The sequence below is a fragment of the Ursus americanus genome, chromosome 24, assembly GCF_024610735.1.
Source record: "Ursus americanus isolate L20-20 chromosome 24, mUrsAme1.1.p, whole genome shotgun sequence".
NCBI classification, from domain to species: domain Eukaryota; kingdom Metazoa; phylum Chordata; class Mammalia; order Carnivora; family Ursidae; genus Ursus; species Ursus americanus.
The window spans coordinates 18,110,533-18,136,030 of record NC_142150.1 but is presented as its reverse complement, the minus strand read 5'-3'; the positions used below and the strand labels follow the sequence as shown (position 1 = coordinate 18,136,030).

General features: G+C 37.0%; 1 protein-coding gene across 1 annotated transcript in view; it reads left to right on the top strand.

Annotated features, from left to right (window-relative positions):
- DCDC1 (doublecortin domain containing 1) overlaps positions 1-25,498 on the top strand; it is a 419,738-nt gene that overhangs the window by 206,368 nt on the left and 187,872 nt on the right. Inside the window, exons 11-15 of the mRNA XM_045808577.2 lie at positions 8,226-8,327; positions 11,561-11,724; positions 14,777-14,902; positions 17,799-17,904; positions 25,193-25,327. Coding sequence (XP_045664533.2) covers positions 8,226-8,327; positions 11,561-11,724; positions 14,777-14,902; positions 17,799-17,904; positions 25,193-25,327 — 633 coding nt within the window. The remainder of the gene's footprint in view (positions 1-8,225; positions 8,328-11,560; positions 11,725-14,776; positions 14,903-17,798; positions 17,905-25,192; positions 25,328-25,498) is intronic.

The window sequence follows — 25,498 nt, the reverse complement described above, 5'->3', positions numbered from 1 at the left end:
GAGAGAGAATCTCAAGCGGACTCCCTGCTAAGTGGGGAGCCCTGTGCAGGGCTCTATCCCATGACTCTGAGATCATGACCTCAGCTGAAATCAAGAGTCAGCCATTCAATGGACTGAGCCACCCAGGCACCCCTGAAATGTGACTTTAAATGCTTAAAGGCAGGGGAATGCAGTCCTGCTCTCAGGTTAACTGCGAAGCCTGTGATGGCCATTTTGCAGGCCTCTCCACCCTCACCCTCTGTTGGCTTTCATCTACCCCCACCCCTCAAACCCACAATTTAGACTGTCAGGTACCCCATGTTCTCATTTACCACCTTTTTTTCAAGATTTACTCTTTTGAAAAGGGCATGCTGTACTTTTTTTCAAGCTAAGACAGTTTACAAAAATATATTTTTCTTAGATTAAAATTCCTTTTGGAATCTACTATATAAATGAAAGTAGGTTCTACCCTATTTGAAGCCAGGATGGTGGCTGCCCCCACAGACATCAGGTTTGTTCTCCCACTTGGGACCACAGACCTCCATTCTTGCCCTCCTTCCCCCCCCCCCCAAGCCTGCTGAGGGATTCCAGAGAGCCGACACTGAAAATCACAGCCTCAAAGGATCAATAACATATAAAGCTGAATATCATTTCCTCTGTGGTATTTTAATTATGACAAAGGAGTAAATCTCTGAGTGGCATTTCCAGTAATGACAAGTTGGTGGGAGAGATATTTTTGGGATCAGAGTCTTTTGGCTGTCACCTAAAATCCTACCCCATAGGCAGTCACCCAATTTATATCTGCTAAATGGTGGGCTCTGCTTCAACTTACAGAGGAAATTTAAAGTTTCTCTTTTAAAATAAATTATTTTCTTGGGTATCCCTTTAACGGGCTTCAAAATATTATTTGACTTTTGGTCCAGATACCATTGAGACTGATAAGTTTAACAATTATATAATTTGTTTCCACTTAAGTGTGTTTTTATCTCCTGGGACAAACATATTGGTTCCTTACCTGTTAAATACTAGTTAAAGACATCTGTTAGGCACTGAAACACTTTTTCGTATATGTAGTATAAACATACTAATTCATTATTAAGTTTTCATTGCCTGAATCCCCATTATTTTAATATTTGCTTTGTGATTATCACTTTATCTGAATATTTAAGTTAGACATACTTGCTGTTTGAGAAAATATAGAAAATGTGAATATTCTAAAAATCATCTTGCAAGTCTATAAACATGAAAAACATAACATTTATTTGATTTAATGTACATATAATGTTAATTCAGTTAAAGTTGATTTTCTATCTCTAAATGTGATTTTGAATTCTGATTGGATAAAGATTTTTTTCATGGCTAACTAGCATCTCACATAAGACAAATACTTCATTTTAATTTTTGTGTTCTTTGACTTACGTTAAAAAAACCTTTTACTGTAAAATACTTTTCTATGTCCTTAAAAACTTGCATATTAAATTTCGTCCTATGATAGTCTCTAATACTAGAAATAAGAGTGAACTTTGATATTTTAATTAAAAACTCTATAGGATTTGATTTCTGAAGGTCTCCTTAACCCCTTACGAGTATATTTGCCCCGGGGTGAGTCATTTAACCTTTGCGAGACGTCCCTGTAAAACGTGGTTGCTTTGAGTATTGAGTGATTTCGTGTGTGTGATTGTGCACTCTGGATCACCGAGCATGTGTGGAGTGGGTGCTGAACCACACTGCCAGAATCCCCTCTGCAAGACAGAGATACCCACCCCTCAGCTGCCACAGCTATATTCCTATTGGGCAATTGCCCTCTGTGTAAAAGAACTGCTTCTCCCAAGACTAGGCCCACATCCTGAGGGCAGCCTGCAGCCAACATGTGGTTCCCACACGGTGCAAAGACAGGGCTTCCTTGCCTCAGTTGGGGAGGTCTCCGAAGGGCTGGCCATTGAGCTCTAGGGCTCCCACCAGAGGCCTCTGTTGCAACTACATCACAGTTCATGTTCACCTACCCACTCCTGATTTTCTCACTACCTCACCAGTGTTGCTCTGGAGAAGGCTCCCCAGTCCACTTCCTGTGAATATATCTTGGCCTCAGAGTCTGCATTCTGGGGATCACAATCCAGAACAATGTGTCAGTTAACCTTGTTTCAACATTTTTAATTATAGCCACCTGAAATATGCCAAGTACTTTTGTGTGGCTATTTTATATTCCTGTTCTTCACTGGACCTCTAGTAGTAAATCCTGTTACTGTACAGCCTCCCAACTTTTGGCAACACACTGCAGTGTCATTTTCTTATTATTGCCTCTTGACAGCATTGTATCCTGAGGTATTTTGGAGCTTAGGTGTTTGGCCTTCTACTCAACGCACAGAAGAGCTTCCTGGGTGGTCTGCCCAGCAGTTATGGAGAGTTTGGGAACCTGCTGTTCCTCCACAGCTAGCTCTTAACCAGACTTATAGTATTAAAGGCTGGATAATGGCACTGAACTAGACCTTATACAAGTCCTTAAATAGATATGATGGATGATGCCGGGCAAACCTGTCAAGAACCACTTTAGGTCAAAACTCACTCAGGTCATCTTTCCCCATAAAGTTTAAGTTTTGGTTACTGTATATATAAATAAAATCCTTTTAGTACTTCGTTGTTATTTTTCTGCCTTCACAAATACTGCATATGAACAGTTATATTTAGTTTGATTTATTTATACCCATAGGCACAGACATCATATTTCAGAAATATTAGCCTAGCTACAAATTTTATTTCCCAACCCTGCTAATACACAAATAAGCAATAGAAATGGACCATTTCTCACCATGTTCGCTGTTACTATTCTGGTTTGAGCCACCATCATCCACTCTTTATACTGCTGTTACTCCTTGCATTCTACTCTCTGCCCAGCAGCCACAATAAATCCTTTTAAGTTAGATCCTGTTTTGCTGTAAACCCTGCAAAGATTCCCCATTTCTCTGCCAATCCCTTAACCCTCTAACTTCATGTTACTTACTCTCCGTGTCCCTCTACCACCCTGCTCCAATAACACTAGTCTTCTTGCAGTTTTTAGAACACACTGGCTGCATCCCTGCCTTAGTTTCTTTGCTCACGCAGCTCCCTCTGCCTGCAATGCCCTTCTCCCAGCCTATCTGCTTGGTTAACTCTCCCTGCCAAGTCCTTACTCAAATCTTTCCTCTCCTGAAGGCCTCTTCCAGTCACCTGCTTCATATGGTGTTTACCATGCCCATCACACTCCCTGATCCCAGACCCTAAATCCCCTGCCCTTTTTTAGATAATACTTACTACCTTCCAACAATCTCAGAGGTGCATTTACCATGAAGCTAATGAAACTTAAGCTTCAGGGTTCCTTCCCTGCCTAGGCCCCTTCCAAAACCCTGGGAGAAACACCAGCAATGGGTGCACATGGCCACGTGTTCCTGTAAAATTTGCAAATATATCTTAACTGTAATTGGTTGACACCGTTATCTGTTTCTACTCCAACTTCTTTTCTGTCTAGTTTTCCCTTATACCAAGTGGTGTTGAAGTGGCTGCATGCATTTTTGAGGTCTGGCGGGGGATATTGAGTTGGGATACATTTAGTTTGGGTATAGTGGAATGTAATGAGTGTTTTGCAGTCACTTCCCTGTATATATAGTTCAGTTAGTGCTAGCTGTTCTGATGTGGAAAGAGCTTCCAGGAAGATGGCTACTACCTGCTAGCCATAGAGTGTATTGCTTTCTGACTATGGACTAGAGTGCTTGGCATCAAAAGTATATAGGTGGTGGAGAAAAAACATGGTGTGAAAATAATAAAGCCAACTATTTGTAGGAACTTCTTCCACATTTTACAGCTCATATTTTAAAGAAACCTGATCAAGATTTCCCCAAATTTGACATCAATCCTAAATATTTTTATGAAATGACCAAGAAAGTTGTGAAGCTGAGAGAGATTTTTCTTTTTTAAACAATTTTTTTTTTAGATTTTATTTATTTATTTGAGTTTGATCCTGTGATCACAAGATCACAACTTCAGCCAAAACGAAGAGTCAGGCACTTAACTGACTGAGCCACCCAGGTGCCCCCTTTTATTTTAAACAAATTTTTTTTTTTTTAGATTTTATTTATTTATTTGAGAAAGAGAGAGAAAGACAGTGGGAGGGAGAGGGAGAGAGAATCCAAAGCAGACTTTGCGTTAAGCATAGAGCTTGATGGAAAGAGATTTTTCTAATCAATAATAAAAAAAGTTTTTGATTAACCATGCTGGAGGGAAGAATTATCTTTCTATTCTCCTTATAGAAAATGTTACCAAATTACCACACGGAAAGCTAATCAAAGAGAATTCAGCCAAACTATGTATGTTAGATAGTTAATTAATGAAAATATTTTGTAATATTTTTGTTGTGTGTGAGCTTTTTAATGTGTGTAAATTGTGATTTCTTTTCTCACTTTAAATGAATATTTTCAATCCAGTTTTACATTTGTAATTTGGCATTCTTTTTGTTAAAGAAGGCCCACCAAATTCTATTGAAGGTCTATCAAGTTTGTATAATTTGGTGGTCCTTCTTTAACAACAACAAAAAAAATGAACAATTAGCACTTACAAGACCTGGATGTACCCTGACTATGCTTTATGATTTACTTACTTGTTCTGTTACTCAAAAGCAGGAATCTTAGTTCACTGGTGTTTCTTAAGCACCTGAGCAGTGTTTGGCACATGGTAGGCATTCGGTAAATATTTGTTGAGTGAATGAATCAATCAGCAACATTACAATAAAACATTGGTGTTAATCTAATTTAATCCTGCTTAAGAAAAGTCAATATTGACATGAAGGAGAGGAAAAAGACTGGTAGTTCATGGAAAACACTCCTTTAAACTTTTTACTTGTAACTAATCATAGAAGTAAATTTTTATTCATAGGTTTTTTTTTTGTTTGTTTGGTTTTTTTTTTTTACTAGTCATAAGCTACCATGTTTTCAAGAAGATATGGATCACTTTTTTTAAAAGTTCTATTATCTTACTCCTTGTAAGGTTAGTAAGACTAGCCTCAGTTAGCTTTTTCCATCATCCCATTCCAAGGATAAGAATTTAATTTTAGAGCTGTAGGGAGGTGAGGCCATGCAGAAAGCCACTGGGAAGCCAATACAGCAGTCAGTTTTTCTTAAGCCAAGGATCAGGGAGCAGGAAAATAAAAGTAGACTATTTTTTTATTTTTCTATATCTAGTCAATCACAGAAACTCTGTTTAGAGAGTGATCTTTGTTTACACATTGGACGGTGGAAGTAAGAATACTTCTCATGAAAAGGAAGAAAAAAATAAATATAATACTTGGATTTTAGAAAAATGAACATAGTAATGAAGACCCTAAAAATGAGAGGTGGGCCTTAAGAAAAGCAGAATCTCATAGGATTTTAGCTTGGGGAATTTTTATTTTTGTAAAAATACAGAAAACAATACATCATACAGATGACTAATGGAGGGAAACCTTCTTTCACTCTAACACCAGAACTTTTACTTAAACTCTAAAACACATATATATTTTTAAATGCCCTTATAGGAATTTTGGAGACCAGAGCCTTGTTTGTTTGTTTGTTTTTGATTATACTTCTGAATATAGAAGGGCAGACTTCTTACTGGTAGTGAAGGAAGCAGTGTGCTAATGAAGGTCTTTGATGTTGGCCAGCTCCTTTTTGCTTTCTCAGTTTGGCAGTGAGCACTCATGCTGCTCTTTTCTAGAACAGAATTCTCTGCACTCTGATTCCACATCTAGCAAGTCTTGACAAAGGAACATCAGTAAATTCCCCAAACTGAGATTTTGTCAATGCTAACTTTGCAGAATGCGCAACACCCAGAATCATGACCATCCTTGCCAAATGTCACTGTTGTTTAAGACCTCTGTCCCAGATAAGGGCTCTGAAGAGATTGTTGGGAGAGTAAGATTCTCTACCCACATTATTTCCCATGGGTTTGCAGGCAACCCTGGGTTGGGTTTACAAAGTTCCTTGCAAAAGTAGAGAGATTTCTTGCTCAGAATTGTATATGTACTCAGAAAAGAAGTTTTTTTTTTTAAAGATTTTATTTATTTATTTGACAGAGATAGAGACAGCCAGCGAGAGAGGGAACACAAGCAGGGGGAGTGGGAGAGGAAGAAGCAGGCTCATAGCAGAGGAGCCTGATGTGGGCCTCGATCCCGTAACGCCGGGATCACGCCCTGAGCCGAAGGCAGACGCCCAACTGCTGTGCCACCCAGGCGCCCCTCAGAAAAGAAGTTTAAAAAAAAATCCTGGTTAGCAAAAGATGTTATAGGGTAGAGAATATCAACATACCAAGGCTGCTAGTTGTACTATCTCCATGGTCTATCAGCACAATAAAAAGCACTGAGTAGAAAAACACCTACATGGGGCACCTGGGTGGCTCAGCCGTTAAGTGTCTGCTTTGGCTTAGGTCATGATCCCAGGGTCCTGGGATTGAGCCCTGCATCAGGCTCCCTGCTTGGCGGGAAGCCTGCTTCTCCGTCTCCCACTCCCCTTGCTGTGTTCCCTCTCTCGCTGTCTCTTTCTGTCAAATAAATAAATAAAATCTTAAAAAAAAAAAAGAAAAAAGAAAAACACCTACAATTCTTTTTTATTATTATTATTATTTTTTTATAATGATTTTTTATTATATTATGTTAGTCACCATACAGTACATCCCCGGTTTTCGATGTAAGAAACACCTACAATTCTTGAACATTATTACTCTTTTTTAAAAATCTTTCTTTCTTTCTTTCTTTCTTTCTTTCTTTCTTTCTTTCTTTCTTTCTTTCTTTCTTTCTTTCTTTCTTTCTTTCTTTCTTTCTTTCTTTCTTTCTTTCTTTCTTTCTTTCTTTCTTCCAAAGCCTAAGGAAGTGCTATTGAAGCACCTTATTTCCCAAACTAGATTAGGACTAATTAAATAACTCTCGGGGCGCCTGGGTGGCACAGCGGTTAAGCGTCTGCCTTCGGCTCAGGGCGTGATCCCAGCGTTCTGGGATTGAGCCCCACATCAGGTTCCTCTGCTGTGAGCCTGCTTCTTCCTCTCCCACTCCCCCTGCTTGTGTTCCCTCTCTCGCTGGCTGTCTCTATCTCTGTCGAATAAATAAATAAAATCTTAAAAATAAATAAATAAATAACTCTCAAAACTATCTCAAAAGTAAAACAGATGGTTTTCGTTCTTTTTAAATAAGGTATTTTCCTAAATTATCTTCTCTGGAAATAGCACTAGAGATAGATACAATGACTACTCTGATATGATAGGTGTATCAGAAAGGGAAGAAAAGAAATTTTGAAAAAATAAAATAAAATAAGCAAGGATTTATATTATTTCTCAGGCCTCTCTTGGCCTGCTTCTATTTTTAAGAGCCTGGTGAATGGAATGGCACACCCCATGTTGGTCCGCAACGTGGTTAGCAGATTGTGTTCACTCTAGTGGATCCCTCCTTCTGGACTGATTTGTTTGGATACTTTGGACCAGAACGCTTGCTTGCATTTTTTTTTCTCTGCAAGTGTTGCCTAATGCAATGTTAAGAATTTTATCTCTGTTCTCAACAATGTGTTGCCTATGTGTACTTAAAATGGATGGCTTCATCATACTGTTATGCAATAAATCTGTCACGTTGACTTTCCTTTTAGTGAGTCAGAAGATGAGCTGAACACTGATGTATTTTATTATATTTATTTTTTAAAGGTTTTATTTTTAAGTAATCTCTACACTCAAAGTGGGGTTTGATCTCAAGCCCTGATATCACAAGTTGCATGCTCTGTGGACTGAGCCAGCCTATGAATGCTGATATATTTTAAGTATAAGTCAAAGATTCCTCATGTAATTCGTGGCTTTATGTGTTTCAAGAAGAATGAAATGAACTAGCTACTTGGTTGCTAACTGACCTTTCTTTGGTGCTTGCTCTATTTAAGTATCCAATGCAATCAGTGATTTCTCCTTTAACATCCACATTTCTTCTATTTTAAAATTGTAGGGAATGCCAGTCAGGTTGAAGACACTGAAACTGCAAGGAGGAACGAGACTTTCTTATACTATTCTAGTTCTGTTGATTTTCATTGCCAATTACTTGCACATGTTCATAGAGGCAGGCCTCACTTTGCACAGTTCCCACATGCATGACTTTCAGTTGCCACCATACTGTGCAAAGCCAGGACCACTCGCCTTTATATATGTATGTATGAAGATATGTACACATATGTGAGTGCATGTATTTATTTTTAATTTTGAATGGGCCTATTTTTCAGATATTTGAAAGTGGTAAAGACACTGGAGAAATCTCTGTTTGCATCAGCAAAAAAGACCTGGAGTCTAATAGTCCAACTCAAACTGGTGATATGATGGAAAAAGTGAGTTTACTGACTATGTTTATGGCTGTAAATGTCTCTCAAGTTTACTTGTAGTTAATTTAGACAATTCCGTCTTTGAAGTTGTTTTGAGAAGATTACTCATTACTCATTACTCATTTGCTGCTCTGTAAAGATTGATAGTCTCAAGCTTGACTTTTGAATTTCTTAGGCTCTCAGCTTAACACACTTAACAGTGTCTTAACCTTCATTATGCCTGTATTTGGAAATCTGTCTACACTGGCCTCTGGGATTGCCCTCTTGTTTATACTGCGAAAAGAAGTGACATGATATTCAGTGGAGGGTATATTCTGGGTTGAGGGTATTTCTAAGCCCTGGACTCTGAGCAACTAGCAAATAGCCTTAGTCTTCTCCTGTGCTCATTGCAAGCACATCTATATGGTTTATCTTAGGCATTCTTACCTTTGCTTATTTTCCAGACAATTGGGATGTTTCTCAGGCAGAACCAACACGTTCAGGGCCTTTATTTTGGGTCTTTGTCTTGCATAAAAGGACAATGAATACCCTGTTGTTTACAAATTGGGGTTATGCACCCGAGCGCACACCAGAGTTTTGGGCTCTGTTCCTTGGCCTTTGTTCAGAGACTTGCTCCTTTTTTTTCCCCCTTCAGTTTAGCATGCTCAGACTCACCTCTTCTTGGTGGTATCCATTACCTGGCCTTCGCAGTTGCATAGAGTTGGGAGCGTATACAGCACAAGAGTTGTATGGAATTAGGAGATTTTCATCTGATCTGATCATTGGCTGGGCCCAGAAGAGATGGGAAATGCTACCTTGATTGATTAGAGAAAGAAGGATCAAAAGCCTTGGTTGGTTTCTTTTTACTATCACATCCCTGACTATATGAATCACCATGGTATAAAAGCCTTCCTAGAATTCTCTACCTGTTTTCCCTCTTACTCACCTTAGAATGTTTTACTTTTTGGTTTACATTAAAATTAAAGACGGCATTTATTTTATCTTGTACAGGAAGATATTATTTTGTAGAAAGTTCTTGCGTTGGCTGATGGCACCCTGAAATTGATCTATGCTTTGCTTTTATATGCAAGTAAATCTGGGGGAGAATTTGAATTAGGGGCACTATAAAGCTCTCTGTTAGGGAGATTCCCTTGTGGTACCTAAGGATGATTGTTCCTTTGGTGCTCACTTGTCTCAATCTTTAGCCTGAGATGTTTCACACTCTTCTCAGGTCCCTGAACAAATTCTTATCCTATAAAGGCCTGGTGATGACAGCTTTAGAAATAAATGGGTAAAGATTATCACAACTTTTGGTTGCCATAGTCTAGCCCTAACCAATGACCTAGAGATGAAAGGCACTGAGGCCCTTACCTCCAATAGGCTGTTGAATGCTCATCTTTGAACACCTAAAATGCAGTCTGTCACCAAGTTGAAAAAATAGAGATTGCGGTGCTACTCCTGTGAAAACGAATTTGGTTAAGTGGTCAGGTGTTCATATCCTTCTGCCACAGACTCCTAATCTTTGTGTATACATTTCTTTCTTGGATCAGGCCTGAAATCTTTTATATCTTTCCCCTTTACAAAAAAAAGGTGATTCCTGTAAAACAAAATCACTGTGATTTAAAAGATGATCAGCATTACATGTTTTCTGAAATAATAGCAGACCAACAAAAAATATGCTCAAGGTCTGAGATCACACAGAAATAAATGTGGGGCTTTGTAAAAACAGTCTATAGGATTCAAACTACATTTGTGGTTCCAATGAACAAAACCAAAAACAACTCATATTTTTATGAGTTCTAGCACCTTGACTATTATACTCCCAAGGAGAAGAGTAATCATTATTTTTAATTCAAAGGACTTGGTTAAGCAGGATGAGAAGTATTAACTTTAATGAAATGAAAAACGTATCATTGTTTTCAGCCTTTCTGTTGCCTAAGGGTAAAAATCTGGTCAACATAGAGGTGAGGAAAACAATGCAGAGCTGATGAAGTCAGAGATATGGGTATTTATCTCCAATTACAACAAAGCCTAAATCTTAGGTGCTCCGTAAATATAGTTGCTGGTCAAAAAAAATCTTTTACCTGGACAAGAGTTTATAGTCAATAGGTGAGGAAACTGAGATATGTAAGATCGCAATTTTGTCTTCTTTCCTCTGAGCTTCGGCATTTAGCTTCTCAATATACCTTCATGGGAATAAATACAAGGAGCAAAAAAAGCATTCTGTGCAGCAGCTAGGCAAGAAAAGGCGCTACAAATGTATCCGCATCCCCTCCGGGATTACAGAGTAACAAAAAATTGAGAGACACAAGAACTGACAAGGGAGAGAAGACAGAAGGCTCGGGGGAGAACAGAGTGATGGATAGTGTGGGGTGCAGAGCAGGAAAGAGCAGAGGCCTAAACATTCAAACAAAGTTGATGGATAAGGAAAAATGTCCTCTAAAATTCCATACGTAACACAGTTCAGTGGGATTTACTTGCATTTTAAATGTGCCTTAAATTAGGAAGATCTTGATGATTTAGCAACCCTAAATGTAAGATAGAAGCAAACACTTACAATGCTGTTATTTAAAATATTAAATGACAGCATTTCATACTTAACATTTCAATTATGGCTTACTCACAACCTGAAAACATTCACTATTGAAGCAGCTCACAAGCTTTTGCAAGGCTCTTAACTGAACTACATTCAAAAAGAGTTCTTGTAGGTGAACCAACATGGGCTGAAAATCCTGTTTATTTTTGCAATCCTGTAGGTGGTGAGTTGTTCTACGGTTGGTTATCTGCGGTTAGTCGGGGACAGGGAGGTTGCCAATTCTAAAACTTGAACGTGCTCCGGAAGGATCCTAACAAAATGCGTGGCTCAGACAAGAAAAGCATAACCCTTATCAAAGAGGACTGTTACCGTGTGTAGAAGCTAAATGCTCTTTCTGTAAGACTGTCACATCTGCTTTCAGTCCCCGTGCCAAAGGGTCAGAGCTCAATCACAAGCCTGTGGCACCCCCTGCTGGTTAAAAGCCCATGCTCATTTTGTTACTTTACACTGAGCTAAACATTGCCATCATTTCACACTTCTTTTAACATTCTATATGAATTTAATTATCATTTGTTTGGATTCATTTGTTACAGAGTAGAGACAGTTTGTTATAGATGTTCACATTTTACACTATTTCTTCTTCTTCTTCTTCTTCTTCTTCTTCTTCTTCTTCTTCTTCTTCTTCTTCTTCTTCTTCTTCTTCATTATTTTCCCCCACCACCAGTTACTTCTCCAGATTCATCAAAGGCTTCAAGAATCTCCTATCAACTCATCAGGCCTCAATTTTTCTTCAATCCGGCTTTTTAATGAGCATGGTCAAGAAATTAAGAATCCACTTGTGCTGAAGAATGAACAAAAAATTTGGGTCTCTTATGGTAAAGCATACAGGTAGGAGCACGGTGTTTATTCTCCTTCTGTCCTCAATCTTTCTAGGGGCAAGCTAATTTAAAAGGAGAGTCGAGAAGCCAAGTAGCACCCTTTATGAATTTTTTAAAAAATCTTGAATTCCAATAAAATTTCAGGGGCGTTTTTTTGTGAGGCAGTATTGTTTGTGAGATATGGCATCTCTCTCTCTCTCTCTCTCTCTCTCTCTCTCTGACTTTCTGTCTTAATGCCTTGTCATAGTTCTTGAAGTCTGCCTGTCAGCACAGCAAGTGGGATTTGTTCATGTCTGAGTAGTCACCTTAATGATAGCAGATGGAAACGCCACGGGGGGCCCAAGCCCATCACACTGTCATTGTCGCACACTGCCCTGACCTGCTTCCACTCCTCTATTTTTTTGTCCCTTTTTAAAGGAGAAATGGATGGTAATTGAAAAGGATCTTAAGCAAGATTTATGAAGCTGTAGACAACATGATTCCCCACTATCTCTCTATGTTTTCACAAATAAAGTCTTAACCTTTTAAGCACCAATGACAGGACAGCTAAAGATAAATTGGTAAAGCTTGTAAGCCCTATCCTATCAAAGTTATATTCCTCAAAAGCGCCTTGCATTATTCCACAATAATTATTGGTTATTGCTGAGCATTGTGTAAATTTTTGTAGATTGGTAAATTCCTGCATAAAATTATCTGTGTTTCTGGGAAAAGAGAAAGACTGCAGTCTACAGGCACTGATGAGCTGGGCTGTTGTGTGGAATATCTTAGAAATGTATGCATATTTTGACAGGACACATCCAGATGAACTCTGAAACTGCTTGTCAGGAAACTTAAACACACTTTTCTGCCGACTTTAAAATTTTTTAAGACTTTATTTATCTGAATAAGGAAAATGGGGGAAAATAACTTTGCTTATTGACTATAATTGATTGTATATTAATTATAACAAAAATAGCATAGACAGACTAGGAGCTGATTGGATTTGCTATATATTCTAAGAATCAAAATTTCAAATACTGAAATCTACTTACAAATTCATGAAGATTTTGGAAGAAGTTAGTAGGATTAGCTGTAGGTAGTATATTATAAAATTCTATTTCTTCTCTCCCAGGAGAGGGAAATTAAAATGTTTAATAATTTCTTATGCTGTGTAATAATTTCTTATGCTGTGTAATTTATAGAATTAAAAATATATGTAAGGAATGATGTTTTCTTCTGTAGACAGATTTCAAAATATAATTTATTTACATTGTGAGAATTGTTTTTATAATGGTAGAACGGTGATGAATTTTACAGTGGCAAGGATTCTTGAATAATTTAGCAAGCTCTACTAATTACAAAGAAAGGCTTTAATAAAATGTGTATCTAATAATTTCTTCTTAAATATCATTATTAAAGTGAAAGCAATGGCTAATTTTGATGTTTTTAATGATGTTTGTTATAATACAGTATTTTAATAAGATGAAACACTTGTTCTTGGTTTATTGGATCATATTTGTGGAATAACTTAGTAAAATGCTAAGTATCTGGAATACTCTAAAATCAACTGAGTATTGTAGCTGGAAGAATTCATAAGCGTATATTTGTTTATATGTGATTGTTATTTTAATAGAATAATTTTTTCTATGGTTTTGAATCCAATATAAAACACTAGGAAACCATTATAACATTTGCTACTATTAGGATTTCTGGAATTTATGTCTAAAAGTTATTTGCTAGATCTAGTTTAAAACATATTGAGAGAATGTGCAATATGTATGAAGTAAAAGATACTCATTTTTAGACAGTAATTTTAATGTGTTGACATGGGGAGTTGGCTTACCCCTTTATAAAAGTTGATTTTGCCAATATCTGCTTTTATTTTGAGTTCTGTAATTATTTTTCTCCCAATTTTTATTTTGGGAAATATCCAATCTACAGAAAACTTGAAAGAATAGTACAATGGACACCTATGTATCCTTCACCTAGGTTCACCAGTTTAGAGTTGGCCTCGTTAGTTTTACCTCTTACATCTCCCTTCTCTCTCTTTTGAGAAGCGTGAGATTATTTCCAGACAATCATTAAAGTTTCACTCATAAATGCTCAGATCATGTAACTGAAGAGTAGGATGTTCTTCTGTGTCACCACATTGTAGTATCTAGGACAGTCAGCAATAATGTAACATCATCTAATATGCATCTATGTTTAAGCTATCCGAAATGTGCTTTAGAGTTTTTAGTAGTCTAGGATCCAAGTAAGATTCATGTGTTGCATTTAGTTATCTTCTTTAGTTCTCTTTAATCTAGAATATTCTCTCACCTTTTGTCTTGCTTTTCATGACATTGAATTTTTTTAAGAGTTCAGGCACTTTTCTTGTAGAATGCCCCACATTCTGGATTTGTCTGCGTGTTTTCTCATGATTAGATTCAGTTTAAAAATTTTTGACAGTCCTACACAGGTGATGTGGTTGAGTCCTATAATTATGAAGTTAAATAGCAAGGCTTTGTCACTATTTAGGGAAAAAAAAGTCTCATAGTTGACATAATGCCAGTTACCATTGTTTTTATTTAAGATCTGTTTCCCATTTGATTTTAATTCTCAAATATTAAATAGAAAACGAAAAACCTAACAGTATGTAATATGAAAAATCAAATCAGCATAACATTTAGTGAGCTCACAAAAAATAGTAATTTATAGCCAAATATTAAGAATTCATTTAATTATCAGCTCCAGAGAATACTAATGGTGCATTGCATTGTAGTTATACATTTAAAAATGAAAATTGCATGAAAGACAATTGGTTGTTTTTTTCAACTAAATACTTTGTTTTTATCATCAAAATTATTTTTAAAAATTACATGTGTTACAACTATCCTTGACATATTATACATCAGCCAAATAAACTAAAACGTGCATTTCAGGTGTCAATATAAGGTATCAACAACAGTGCTATATAATAAGAAACTCACTTATTTCTGGACTTTGTTACTTACTGATATTACAGGTTTTATTGTTTATTTGTGCTCAAGTTTTAGTGTTTGTATGACTTTGCATATAGCTTTGATGTTTTTTCCATTTTTCAGATCTCCACTTACACCTGTTTTGAGTCTCACCTTTGACCAGGTGACTGCATTTGACAGAGATGGCATTACAGTTGCATATAAAACCTTCTTGGATCCTAATGCTGTTCTGCTACCTGGATGTGACAAGTAAAGTAACATGTGCTCTGTTAAAGTAATCTGAGTTACCTAATTCAGATTGCAACACTAAAAGACGTTCTTTGAATTGTTTTATAAGCAATTACTTGTTTTATTGACTTATTTCACGACATAATGAACTAGTGTCTAAAAAACTTATCAGTAACTTTTCTTGAGTTTAAAAAAACACATGAAGCAATGAGCAGACTCTAGTTTCTACTTTGCAGATGGAACAATTTTATTTGAAGTGTACAAACTGTTTTTAGTGGGTTTCTAAATTAAGAGTTTTGAGTGGAATCATTAAAATATTAATATGTTTTCTTGTATGAGTGTTTATATTTAAGCATCTCCTTTGATGATGATAAATTGAAAAAAAAGCAATATGCTAGAGAATTGGTGGAGTGGTGGGAAGAACAGGAGTTAGAAGATTTGAGCATCTAGCCCCATCTCTGCTGCTTATGATTTTCCATGAGCAGATGGGTGTCAGCTTCTTATCTATAAATAATAAAACCCAGCATTTACTAAGTATTGATCACAATTCTAAATGAATTAGGTAAGGATTTATTTAATCCTCAAAACAATGATCTTAATCCCATCATTACATTATCTTATTATTACTCCATTTTATAGAGCCAGAACTGAGGTACAGAGGGGCAGAGTGATCTGCCCAGTCACACAACTAGTACATGACAGAGCCAGGGTTCTAACCCAGATTATCTTTCTTAAGAACTGAGGGCTTACCCACTATCTAGCACTGTTTAACAGAACTTTCTGTGATGATGGAAGCATAAGTCGTGACTATTGAAAACTTAAAATATGACTAATGTGACGGAGGAACTGAATTTTTAATTTTGTTTAAATTACACTAAGTTCAATTTAAATAGGTATATGTGGCTAGTGGGTATTATATTGGACATTCAGCATGATTCTGATAGTATGTTGGATTAGGTGATCTATCTATAAGGACCCATCTATCTTTAATATTTTGTAGTTTAACAAATTATAGCTTTCCTTAATATACAGGTGAAAAGGCTGGATGTAGAGGAAAAAATCCAGAGAACGGGAAGTGGTCTGTCTGATGAGGTCATTCAGTGTAGCTAGACGTTCCTAAACACGTCTACAAAGATGAATTCTTTGGTATTCCTTGGTTGTTTAAACCCTTCTATCCCCTAATGACTGCCTGCACTATCCAGGCAGGATTTGAATGTTTTGTCTTGTTCTTTTTCTTTATAGATAGAAAATAACTTAGCATTCTTTCTTTTCTTTTTTTTAAATATATTTTATTTATTTGAGAGAGAGTGTGAATGAACGGGGAGGGGAAGGGCAAAGGGAGAGGGAGAAGCAGACACCCCGCCAAACAGGGAGTCCAACACCGGGCTTGATCCCAGGACCCTGAGATCATGACCTAAGCCAAAGGCAAATGTTTAACTGGCTGCATCACCCAGGTGCCCCCTTAGCACTTTTTTAAATAGGCATTTCCTTTTATAAGAAGATTCATTTCATGCGCCACAATCTTTCCCCAAACTGCTGAATTTGCCCAGACCCTTTCCCTTCATGTTTTAGCTAGGAGTTTAATTTTTAATTCACGTATTCCTTCTTAATTTCCCTTCCCTGGGTGCAATGAAGACTGTTTTATTGAGTGGTTTTAAGTTAGATCTACATCACTAAGCACAACAATATGAAACTACCCTTCCTGAAAACAAACTTATTTGAAGATAATTTACATCATTTTTTGATTCCATTTGAAACTCTTTCTATACTTTAATGTGCATCATTTGAAATCTTAATAATCATTCTCTAATTTATGTTTCTCGGGGTATTGAAAAAAATACTATTATCAGTTCCAAAACTGATTTTTGTTGAATGACATACCATACGATATGTCTTAACATATCAGTGTTGAGCCAGATAGTTTTCTTTAAAGTAAGGATTAGTACACTTTTAAAATAAGTGATTTGGGGGTGCCTCGGTGGCTCAGTGGGTTAAGTGTCTGCCTTTGGCTCAGGTCATGATCGCGGGGTCCTGGGATGGAACCCTGTGTCATTGGGCTCCCTGCTCAGCGGGGGAGTCTGCTTCTCCCCTGGCCCCGCCCCCCCACTCGTGCTCTCTCTCTTTCTGTCTCAAATAAATAAATAAATAAATAAATAAATAAATAAATAAAATCTTTAAAAAAATAAAATAAGTTATTTGGCTGAACTAAGAATGAACCTCCCCCTCCCCATTTGTGGTTTGTCTGTGTGCCCACTAGACCGTGCTGCTTTGTAAGACTGTCTAAAAGTTGCCAAAATAATGTGCTTAACACAACCATTTTAAGTATAAAAACATCTTTTGTTATTTATAGCCCATTGTATTTAGAGAAAAAGTTAACAGTGAAGATGGTGTCCACTCTGAGTGATTCCATTAAGATTAAAAATAATTTTTTTGTTTCTCTCTTCTATTTATAATTAATTAGGCATGGAATCCCCCAGTATCATAAATAATTGCAAGATAAAAATTTAAAGTCTTCGTTTCCCAATTGTAGATAACAAAGCACTTTACAAATTTCTGTTTAAAAAGATTATGGACTATACATTTGTTTTTCTCTCCCTAGTAGAATATAAGATACATAAATTATTGGGGCGCCTGGGTGGCACAGCGGTTAGGCGTCTGCCTTCGGCTCAGGGCGTGATCCCGGCGTTACGGGATGGAGCCCCACGTCAGGCTCCTCTACTATGAGCCTGCTTCTTCTTCTCCCATTCCCCCTGCTTGTGTTCCCTCTCTCGCTGGCTGTCTCTATCTCTGTCAAATAAATAAAAATAAAAAATCTTAAAAAAAAAATACATAAATTATTATACTAGTAGATTAAAGAGGGTTATAATTAAATGAATTTTATTTTGACAAAAGTAATTAAATATTTTACTTTTCATAGTTGGGAAGTTTGTGAGAGATTTCCAATTAATTTCCACGGTACCAGTCAACAGATACCTGATCAATTTGAAAAGGTGGACTTGGAGAACCATTTCCTACAGAACAAGGTCAGAATTATTTTTTGTACTCAATGAAGGTATTTTATGTATTGGACAGTCATTCAATACATGGTGACTGAGTGAATTTTTTGGAGATGTTTGGAAAGTATAAATTATTTTAAAATGTTGGGGCAAGTATTATTCTTTACTTCCTGTTAATTAAGCACTTTAAAACTGAACCAATATATAGTATTCCTACTAGAAAAAATTTTACCTGAATTCTGTCATTTAAGTGCTATTGTTTAGCATATTTTCCTTATATCTACTGTATTAATAAGTTGGAGTTGTTTTAAAAAGTCTTTAAGATGGCTGTTAGCATTTGATCTATTTGCTTCATGGGTCAATGTATTTAAGGAATAGGAGCTCTTTAGAAAACCCAACTCATTACAACCCAATCCAGAAGGTTTGTTTATTAATTTACACTTAGAAATTTATCATGCCAGTAAGGAATTTTCTCCAACTGAGCTATGAAAGGTTTTTTAAACATGTCTCCAAAGAAAGAATAATTATAATTTTTTTTCTTAGCGGCTGGGTTGTTCATTTCAGCGGCATAAGCTTTAGTTTTTTGAACTCATGAAATCAAAACCAAAAGGCACCCACAGAGATAGAGATGCCCAAAGAAAGTAAGACTTCCTGTTAAATGCTCTGGTCCCTTTATTTCCGAGAGACAATGCAAAAGACATATTGTCCCAACCTGCTCTTTTTTTAATTTCTCCATGCCTGTTCAGTTTACTATGTCAAAATGTATACTGAAAATATTAGTTGTTTTAAGACACATGTGAATCTAAATAGCATAATTATAAAAATAGAATAAAATAAATAATTTATAGTTGACCCCTGAACAGTGGAGTTAGGGGTACTAATATCTCACAATTGGAAATCCATGTATAATTTTTTTTCCATGCAGAACTTTTCACTGCCCCCATATTTAACTGCTAATTACCTACTGTTTACCAGAAACCTCACCAATAACAGAAATAGTGAATTATCACATGTTTTACATATTGTATGTATTATGTACTGTGTTATTGCAATGAAGCTAGAGAAAAGAAAATGTTATTAAGAAAATCATAAGAGAAAATTCATTTATAGCATTGCACTATATCAAAGAAAATCCACATGTAAGTGGACCCATGAAGTTCAAACCTGTGTTATTCCAGGGTCAGCTATATTTCTAACTCTGTCAGATTTTGAGCAAATTTAGAAAATAAATGCAAGTTGGATGGTACACGAAGAATTAATGTCTATATTTTATATTCATCTCACATTAAGATTTATTTACCATAATCCTGGTCCTGTTGGCATTCCTTTGTAGGCTTTTGCTGTGCCATTGTTTCCTGTTCAAAAAACTTGTAAGCCTGCCTGTTACCTACTGAAATTCCAAATCTTCATCAGGCCTTCATTGATCTTCATGGTTCTCCTCTAATCTGCCCCTACTCTCCACTTGCCTTTCCAACCTTCTCTTCTTGATCTTCTTTGTATCCTACACTACAGTTAGAGCTAATAAATTGTGCCCCATAACATGTTCTTCACCTTGGTATACTTACTTGTACCATGGTGTGTGTTGTTCTTGGCCTAGGATATAACCCCCCACCCCATTACCTTTCCTTGCCTTTTAAGGCTTTCTTCAACTTTTTCTTCTTCCACGGAGCTGTCTCAGATCCTGCAGAAAGAATGAACCTCATATTATTGAACCTCCTTTTCATCCTTTGAAAATGTTCTTAGAGTTTGTGTTTTGGTATAGTTATTTGTTTTTGTGTCTTTCTCTTCCATTAAATTGAGAATTCTTTGGACACAGACATTATGTGTTACTCATCTTTGTATTTTTGAACTCTAGCACAGATTTTGAATGTAGGGCAGGGGCACAATACATTTTTGATGAATGATTTTTTAAAATTTGGCTACAACCTATCTTTCAAGGCTCAATATTCTCTAATAAGTTCTTCATGTGTTAGCCAAGCCCGATGGCCCATTTGTTGTTTCCTGAAAGTACTCCATGATTTCTGTTATTATGCCCATGTGGATCCCTTTGCCTGGAATTCAACTTCTTTTTCTTTGTTACCACCCACCAACCTTCTTTGTCACCTTTATGCCATATTCTAACACTGTCTGGCATACAGCTGGCATTCATTAAATGCTCGTTGAAATGCTGCCCATCAGTCTAGCCTTATCTGATTTGGACCTGTTTCATGAAAGCTTCCTTTACCAACCTTCATCCCCAAACTGGATATGATGTTTCTGGACTTGTATCTTCATTGCATCCATTCTATGCCCCTTATGACACTGAACTTGATGTTTCTCTTAAACCTTTTTTGCATGACTCAAAGCACTGTTAGTGCTCCAAGTGAACACATTTCAGGTCACACTGGGGAAGAAAAGGGAGAATGGTAGATTCCACTGAGAATATTGGGATCAGATCATAAAGGGTCGTAATTCAATGTTAGGGATTCTGGATGTTGTTCTGTAGAAAACAAGGAGCCATTAGAAATATTCAAGCAGAGGCAGGATCTGATTTGATGTTTGTGTTAGGAAGATAACTCGGGAGTCCTCTTTAACCCCCGCTGCTGGATTAGACATTGCTTAAGGCCAAAGGGCATCCTGATCATCCTTGTCATTGCTGCCAATATCTCCACGTTCAGAGTTAGATAGACGGAATTGGATTCACTAGTTAATTAATTCATTCAGCAGAAACCAGCTCAAACCTGGAAAAAAAAGGGTATCAAAGAATTATCAGAGAAAAAGAACTCAAAGGAGGCTTCTTTTTTGATTTTATGCTAATGTAGGATTTTAAAAGATAACCATATTTTATTTTTTTAAATTTTATTTTACTTACTTGAGATAGAGCAAGAGTGAGAGAGAGAGAGCACAAGCAGGGGGAGCAGCAGGCAGAGGGAGAAGCAGTCTCTCCACTGAGCAGGGAGCCCGACGCAGGGCTCGATGCCAGAACTCCGGAATCATGACTTGAACTGAAGGCAGACACTCAACTGACTGGGCCACTCAGTCGTCCCTAAAAGATAACTATATTTTCTAATGTTGAAAAATGAGAGAATAACAATCCAGTTATTTCACCGTTATTAACTGGTTTTAATGATTCAGTGAAAATGAGAAAACTCTCAACTTAAATAAAGTTTGTACACCATTATATTTTTAGAAGAAGAAATTGGTTTTGGATAAAATTTCAGTCCAACAAAAATAGTAGTATAAGAAAGCAACAATTTGATAAGCTGGCTAGTAAAAAGAAGCTTTCAAAGAAAAATGGCCCTCCCTTAGCTATGAAACCTTTACAATCCTTTCAGAAAAACATCTCCAATTATATACAGAGAGGTGATCAGTGCATTGGAAATGGTAATTTAATAACCTGAAACGGAGCACTTCTAAAAAGAGATTCTAGCAGAGGTGATAGATATCTATAGGGCCTTTTATTGTAGAATCTTGATGCTCATTGTGGTAAAGAAGACACTAAGAGGATTACAACAGGGGTAGAGAGAGGGAGGCAAAAGCCGATATTCTTGATGCATACGTTTTAAAATTGGCTTGAGATAGAGATATCGGTGCCCAACCCCTGACTGTTCTTTTAAATCTCTTATTGACAAGTAAAACCTTTCCTACAGGGAAAAATTTGGAACATATAATCCCTGTTCGTAATGTGGGAAATAGATATAACCCTGACAATTACAACCTGTTGCTCTTTTATCCATTTCAAAAAAAAGATTGGTATCTACTACAAAATGATGTTTTGGCAAATACATCTTTCAATAGTTCTCTCTTGTTACTTAAATTGGCAACATCTTTAGATTGCTTCAGTTTAAGGTCAATAAAATTAAATATTTCCATGCACTGGATGAGATTTAAACTTCATGGTAGTTAATATAAAAGAAAAAACATTTCATGAGAAGAATAGTTTGAGTAATCGCTGGTTATGGGAAAAAATAGCAGAAAAATGGACTCCAATGTTCAGCAGGTAATTCATTCTGCCAAACTGGAAAGGAAACATATTTTGATCCTAGCCTTTTGGTATAATCAGACTTTGCAGAACATTAGTGACAATTTTTGGTATGGTAACAGTGAGAACAATACCAAATAATGATTTTAGAATTATGGCATACTTGTTAAGAGTTATAAACTTACAACTTATAAATTCAGCAGTCATGGATACTAGCAGAATAAATTATTCTATTTATCACAAAGGAGGCTGGGAAAAAATGAATAATTTTTTACTGTCCTATTTCTTTGGAGGGCAAGTCATTGAAAAATAATGTTTTCTACAAATAATTTATACTGGGGAAAATACAAAATTTTAATTTTAATTTTGAACGGATTTCCATTAGAATAGGACGCAGAACTTTAAATAAAATCCTGAGTCCCTTCCTTATTTTTAGACCAATAGTTGGAAGCTATTTGAGGACTACATATTTACATCTTAGATATTTTGCCTTGTTTGGTTGCATAATTATGTACTCGCTGGTATTTTCTACCTTTAAACTTTTCCAGTTCTTGGCCTTTGAGGTGGGTGTATTGATCGGCTATAGATTTAGGGAATGAAAACAATAAGAATGAATGTTAGGGACACAAAGAAAGAGATTTTATAACATTTCTTATAGTTGTGCTTTTATTTTTTTAAAAAATTTTATTTATTTATTTGGGAGAGAGAGAGAGCGAGAGCACATGAGCAGGGGGAAGAAGCAGAGGGAGAAGCAGACTCCCCACTGAGCTGGGAGCTGGACGTGGGGCTTGACCTCAGGACCTGGAGATCGTGACCTGAGCTGAAGGCAGATGCTTAACCATCTGAGCCAGCAGGTGCCCCTCATAGTTGTGATTTTAATTTGTGTATCGAATTTTTTAACTTGGCCCTAAATTCACTCTCAGAAGTGAAAAATCTTATAAAATTTCTATGCAGTAAACGATTTATTTAGAATAAAGGGTGGATCTGTGAGCTTCTCCTTTCAAGAAAAATTTCACTGTCTTGTGTCTGATTCCTCAGATCTGTAAGTAAAGACCATAAGTGGTTCTCTTATTATTTTAAATTTGCACAGGAATATTGACGGCTTTCATTAGTGATTTGGAAAAAGGAAATTAAACAAGAAGTTTTAAGAGGCTCAGAGTGTGCATGCATCATTTTTTGATCACTGGCAGCCTCTGTATTAGTACAGTTTATTCAGACAACCAAATCGCAACGGTCATTTAAAGGGATATATATATACATATATATATACCTCCTGTATATACATAGGTAGTCAAAAGAATAAAAGAGGTTTCCTAATGACCTAACGACATATGTAATGGTATGTATTTAGAGAACGGTCTCAGCAGAAATGCTATCATACACATACCTGTGTGTGTATACACGCATGCGAGGCAGACCACGTTGCAGGTTGTCAGAGCACTTTGCTTTTATGAATTGTAATTTTCACAATTTTTAGCTTTCCTACCTTCATAAATGTTTGGTCTAAAGCTAAACTATCCTATTAAACTAAAAAGGGAAAAGAAGATGAAGTCATGAATTGAAATTTAATGGCCATTGTCAGTTTTAAGTGTTTCAGAACCCCAGACTTGGCAAGATTTTTTCTTTTAATAACAGGCAATGAAGCTGAGTTAGTGGGCCTGGCTGAGTCTGGTCTATGTAGAATCACTTGGGAACTGTCCAGCAAAATATCTCTCGAAGAACAGCATGGTGTTAATACTGGGTGCCAACCCACGACAGACACAAAGGACCCCTTCGCTCTTCACCAATAAGCCAACTGTTAAAAGATTAAACCATGTTGTGGAGATAACAAGAATTTAGGCGCTGGCAGCAGGTGCTGTACAAAGAAGCAGTTGGCAGTACGGTTCTTCTGTCTGACTAATTCCAGTCAAAACAATCTTCTTCCCTGTTGCAGAGGAGAGTTTTGAGTGTGATGGCTACTTGGAGTTAGGAGGTTGAGTAAGAGTGCTACTTTAAATGCTGAGTCCTGTGGCGGGTGGATTAGTAGAATATAGTTTATCATTGTTCAGAAACTGTGGGGGATTCCCTTCCAGAATCCAGCCACTACTGGCTAACTGGGGAATACACAATCAAAGAGCTGTAAGTCAAATCTCTTTCTGTCGTGGGGTTGCTATATTTTTAAAATTTTATTTTCACATTTAGGAATTGTAAGATAGTTTCTTCTCTTGAGAAGTAGCTATCTTCCATTGTAGAATAATTACCAAATATACTAGTTATGCCCTTTTGTTATTGCCTGATCACATTTGTAAATATTGCCTTTTAAATTATCATTTAATTTTTGTATTTTTAAGAATCAGTTGCTACTCAGAAAATACCTAGTATTAGCACACATTTAGAATACAACTTTTAGTACTAGAAAATAATTTCAATTGTTATTGAAGCAATGCCATTTATTGGGTTTAAAGTATAAACTGACATATTCCCATAATCCCATATAAGTAAATATTGATACTTAAAGATTTAGTATGATTACTCAGGAAAAGTGATCATATAAGTTAGCAGAAAAGTTTATTAAATATGAAGTAGAATTTCTATAGGTGATGTGAATGCCTATTAATTTTACAATCACGGCTAAGTAATGCTAGAAGGTATACAATATCTTTGACATATGTAGTTTGATAACCAATATGGGAGGCATGGATACTGTGTCTTACCAGTTAGTCCCCTCCTGTCCATTCCCACAACTATCACTAAATTCTCAACCCGCATGCCTTTATTCTTAAGAGATTGTGGGGACTTTTAACTGCCCTTCTTTGATGTCCCTGTTCTACAATCCATGGTGTCTCTGCGCACATGCACACGTGTGTGTGTGTGTGTGTGTGTGTGTGTGTGTGTGTGTGTGTTATTGCCTCTTCTGTTGCAAGTTTCTCTAGGTCAGGGAAAATATATTTTTTAAGATTTTATTTATTTATTTGAGAGAGGGGGGCTGGAGAACACAGAGGGAGGGGGAGAGGGAAAAGCAGACTCCCTGCTGAGCTGGGACCCCCCCCCCCCCGACGTGGGGCTCAATCCCAGGACCCTGAGATCACTACCTGAGCCGAAGGCAGATGCTTAACCAACTTCACCCAGGTGTCCCAGGCAGGAATATCCCATACCACATGGTCTAGGGCCTTGCATATCAGAGCTGATATTACAAATATCAAACAACAAAAATTAATTGAGTTGAATTAAATGGGATTGAGCACTACTACTTCAAAAGAAACCTTTCAATTAGAAATACAATGTTCTAGGATAACCTGTTTTGGCTAAGTGTGTTGAAGAGGGTGGCCTTTCAGACTGTATGTTTAAAAATGCGTACTTCTTCTTGTGGTATAGGTGGATCCCAGTATTGTCCTGCATGCCTCTGTTTCCATCCGAAAGCGGAGCTCCTCAAGCAGGGAAGTGAGCAGTGGAGGTCAGACAGTGCCATCGATCCTGTGGCCTGCAGCCAGCGTGTGGCTGATCACGAAGGTATGCAACAGCGTCCGCTCTCTCTGAGTGACTGCCCATGCTCCCTGCTCACAGTGTGGCTCCGGCTCCTGCTGTCCTCATGCGCACAACCCTGCAAATGGAGGCATGATCACTTGTTGGCTGGCAGGTGTGCTACTCTCTGCCCCTGGCTTGTCCAGTGCGGAGGGCTTC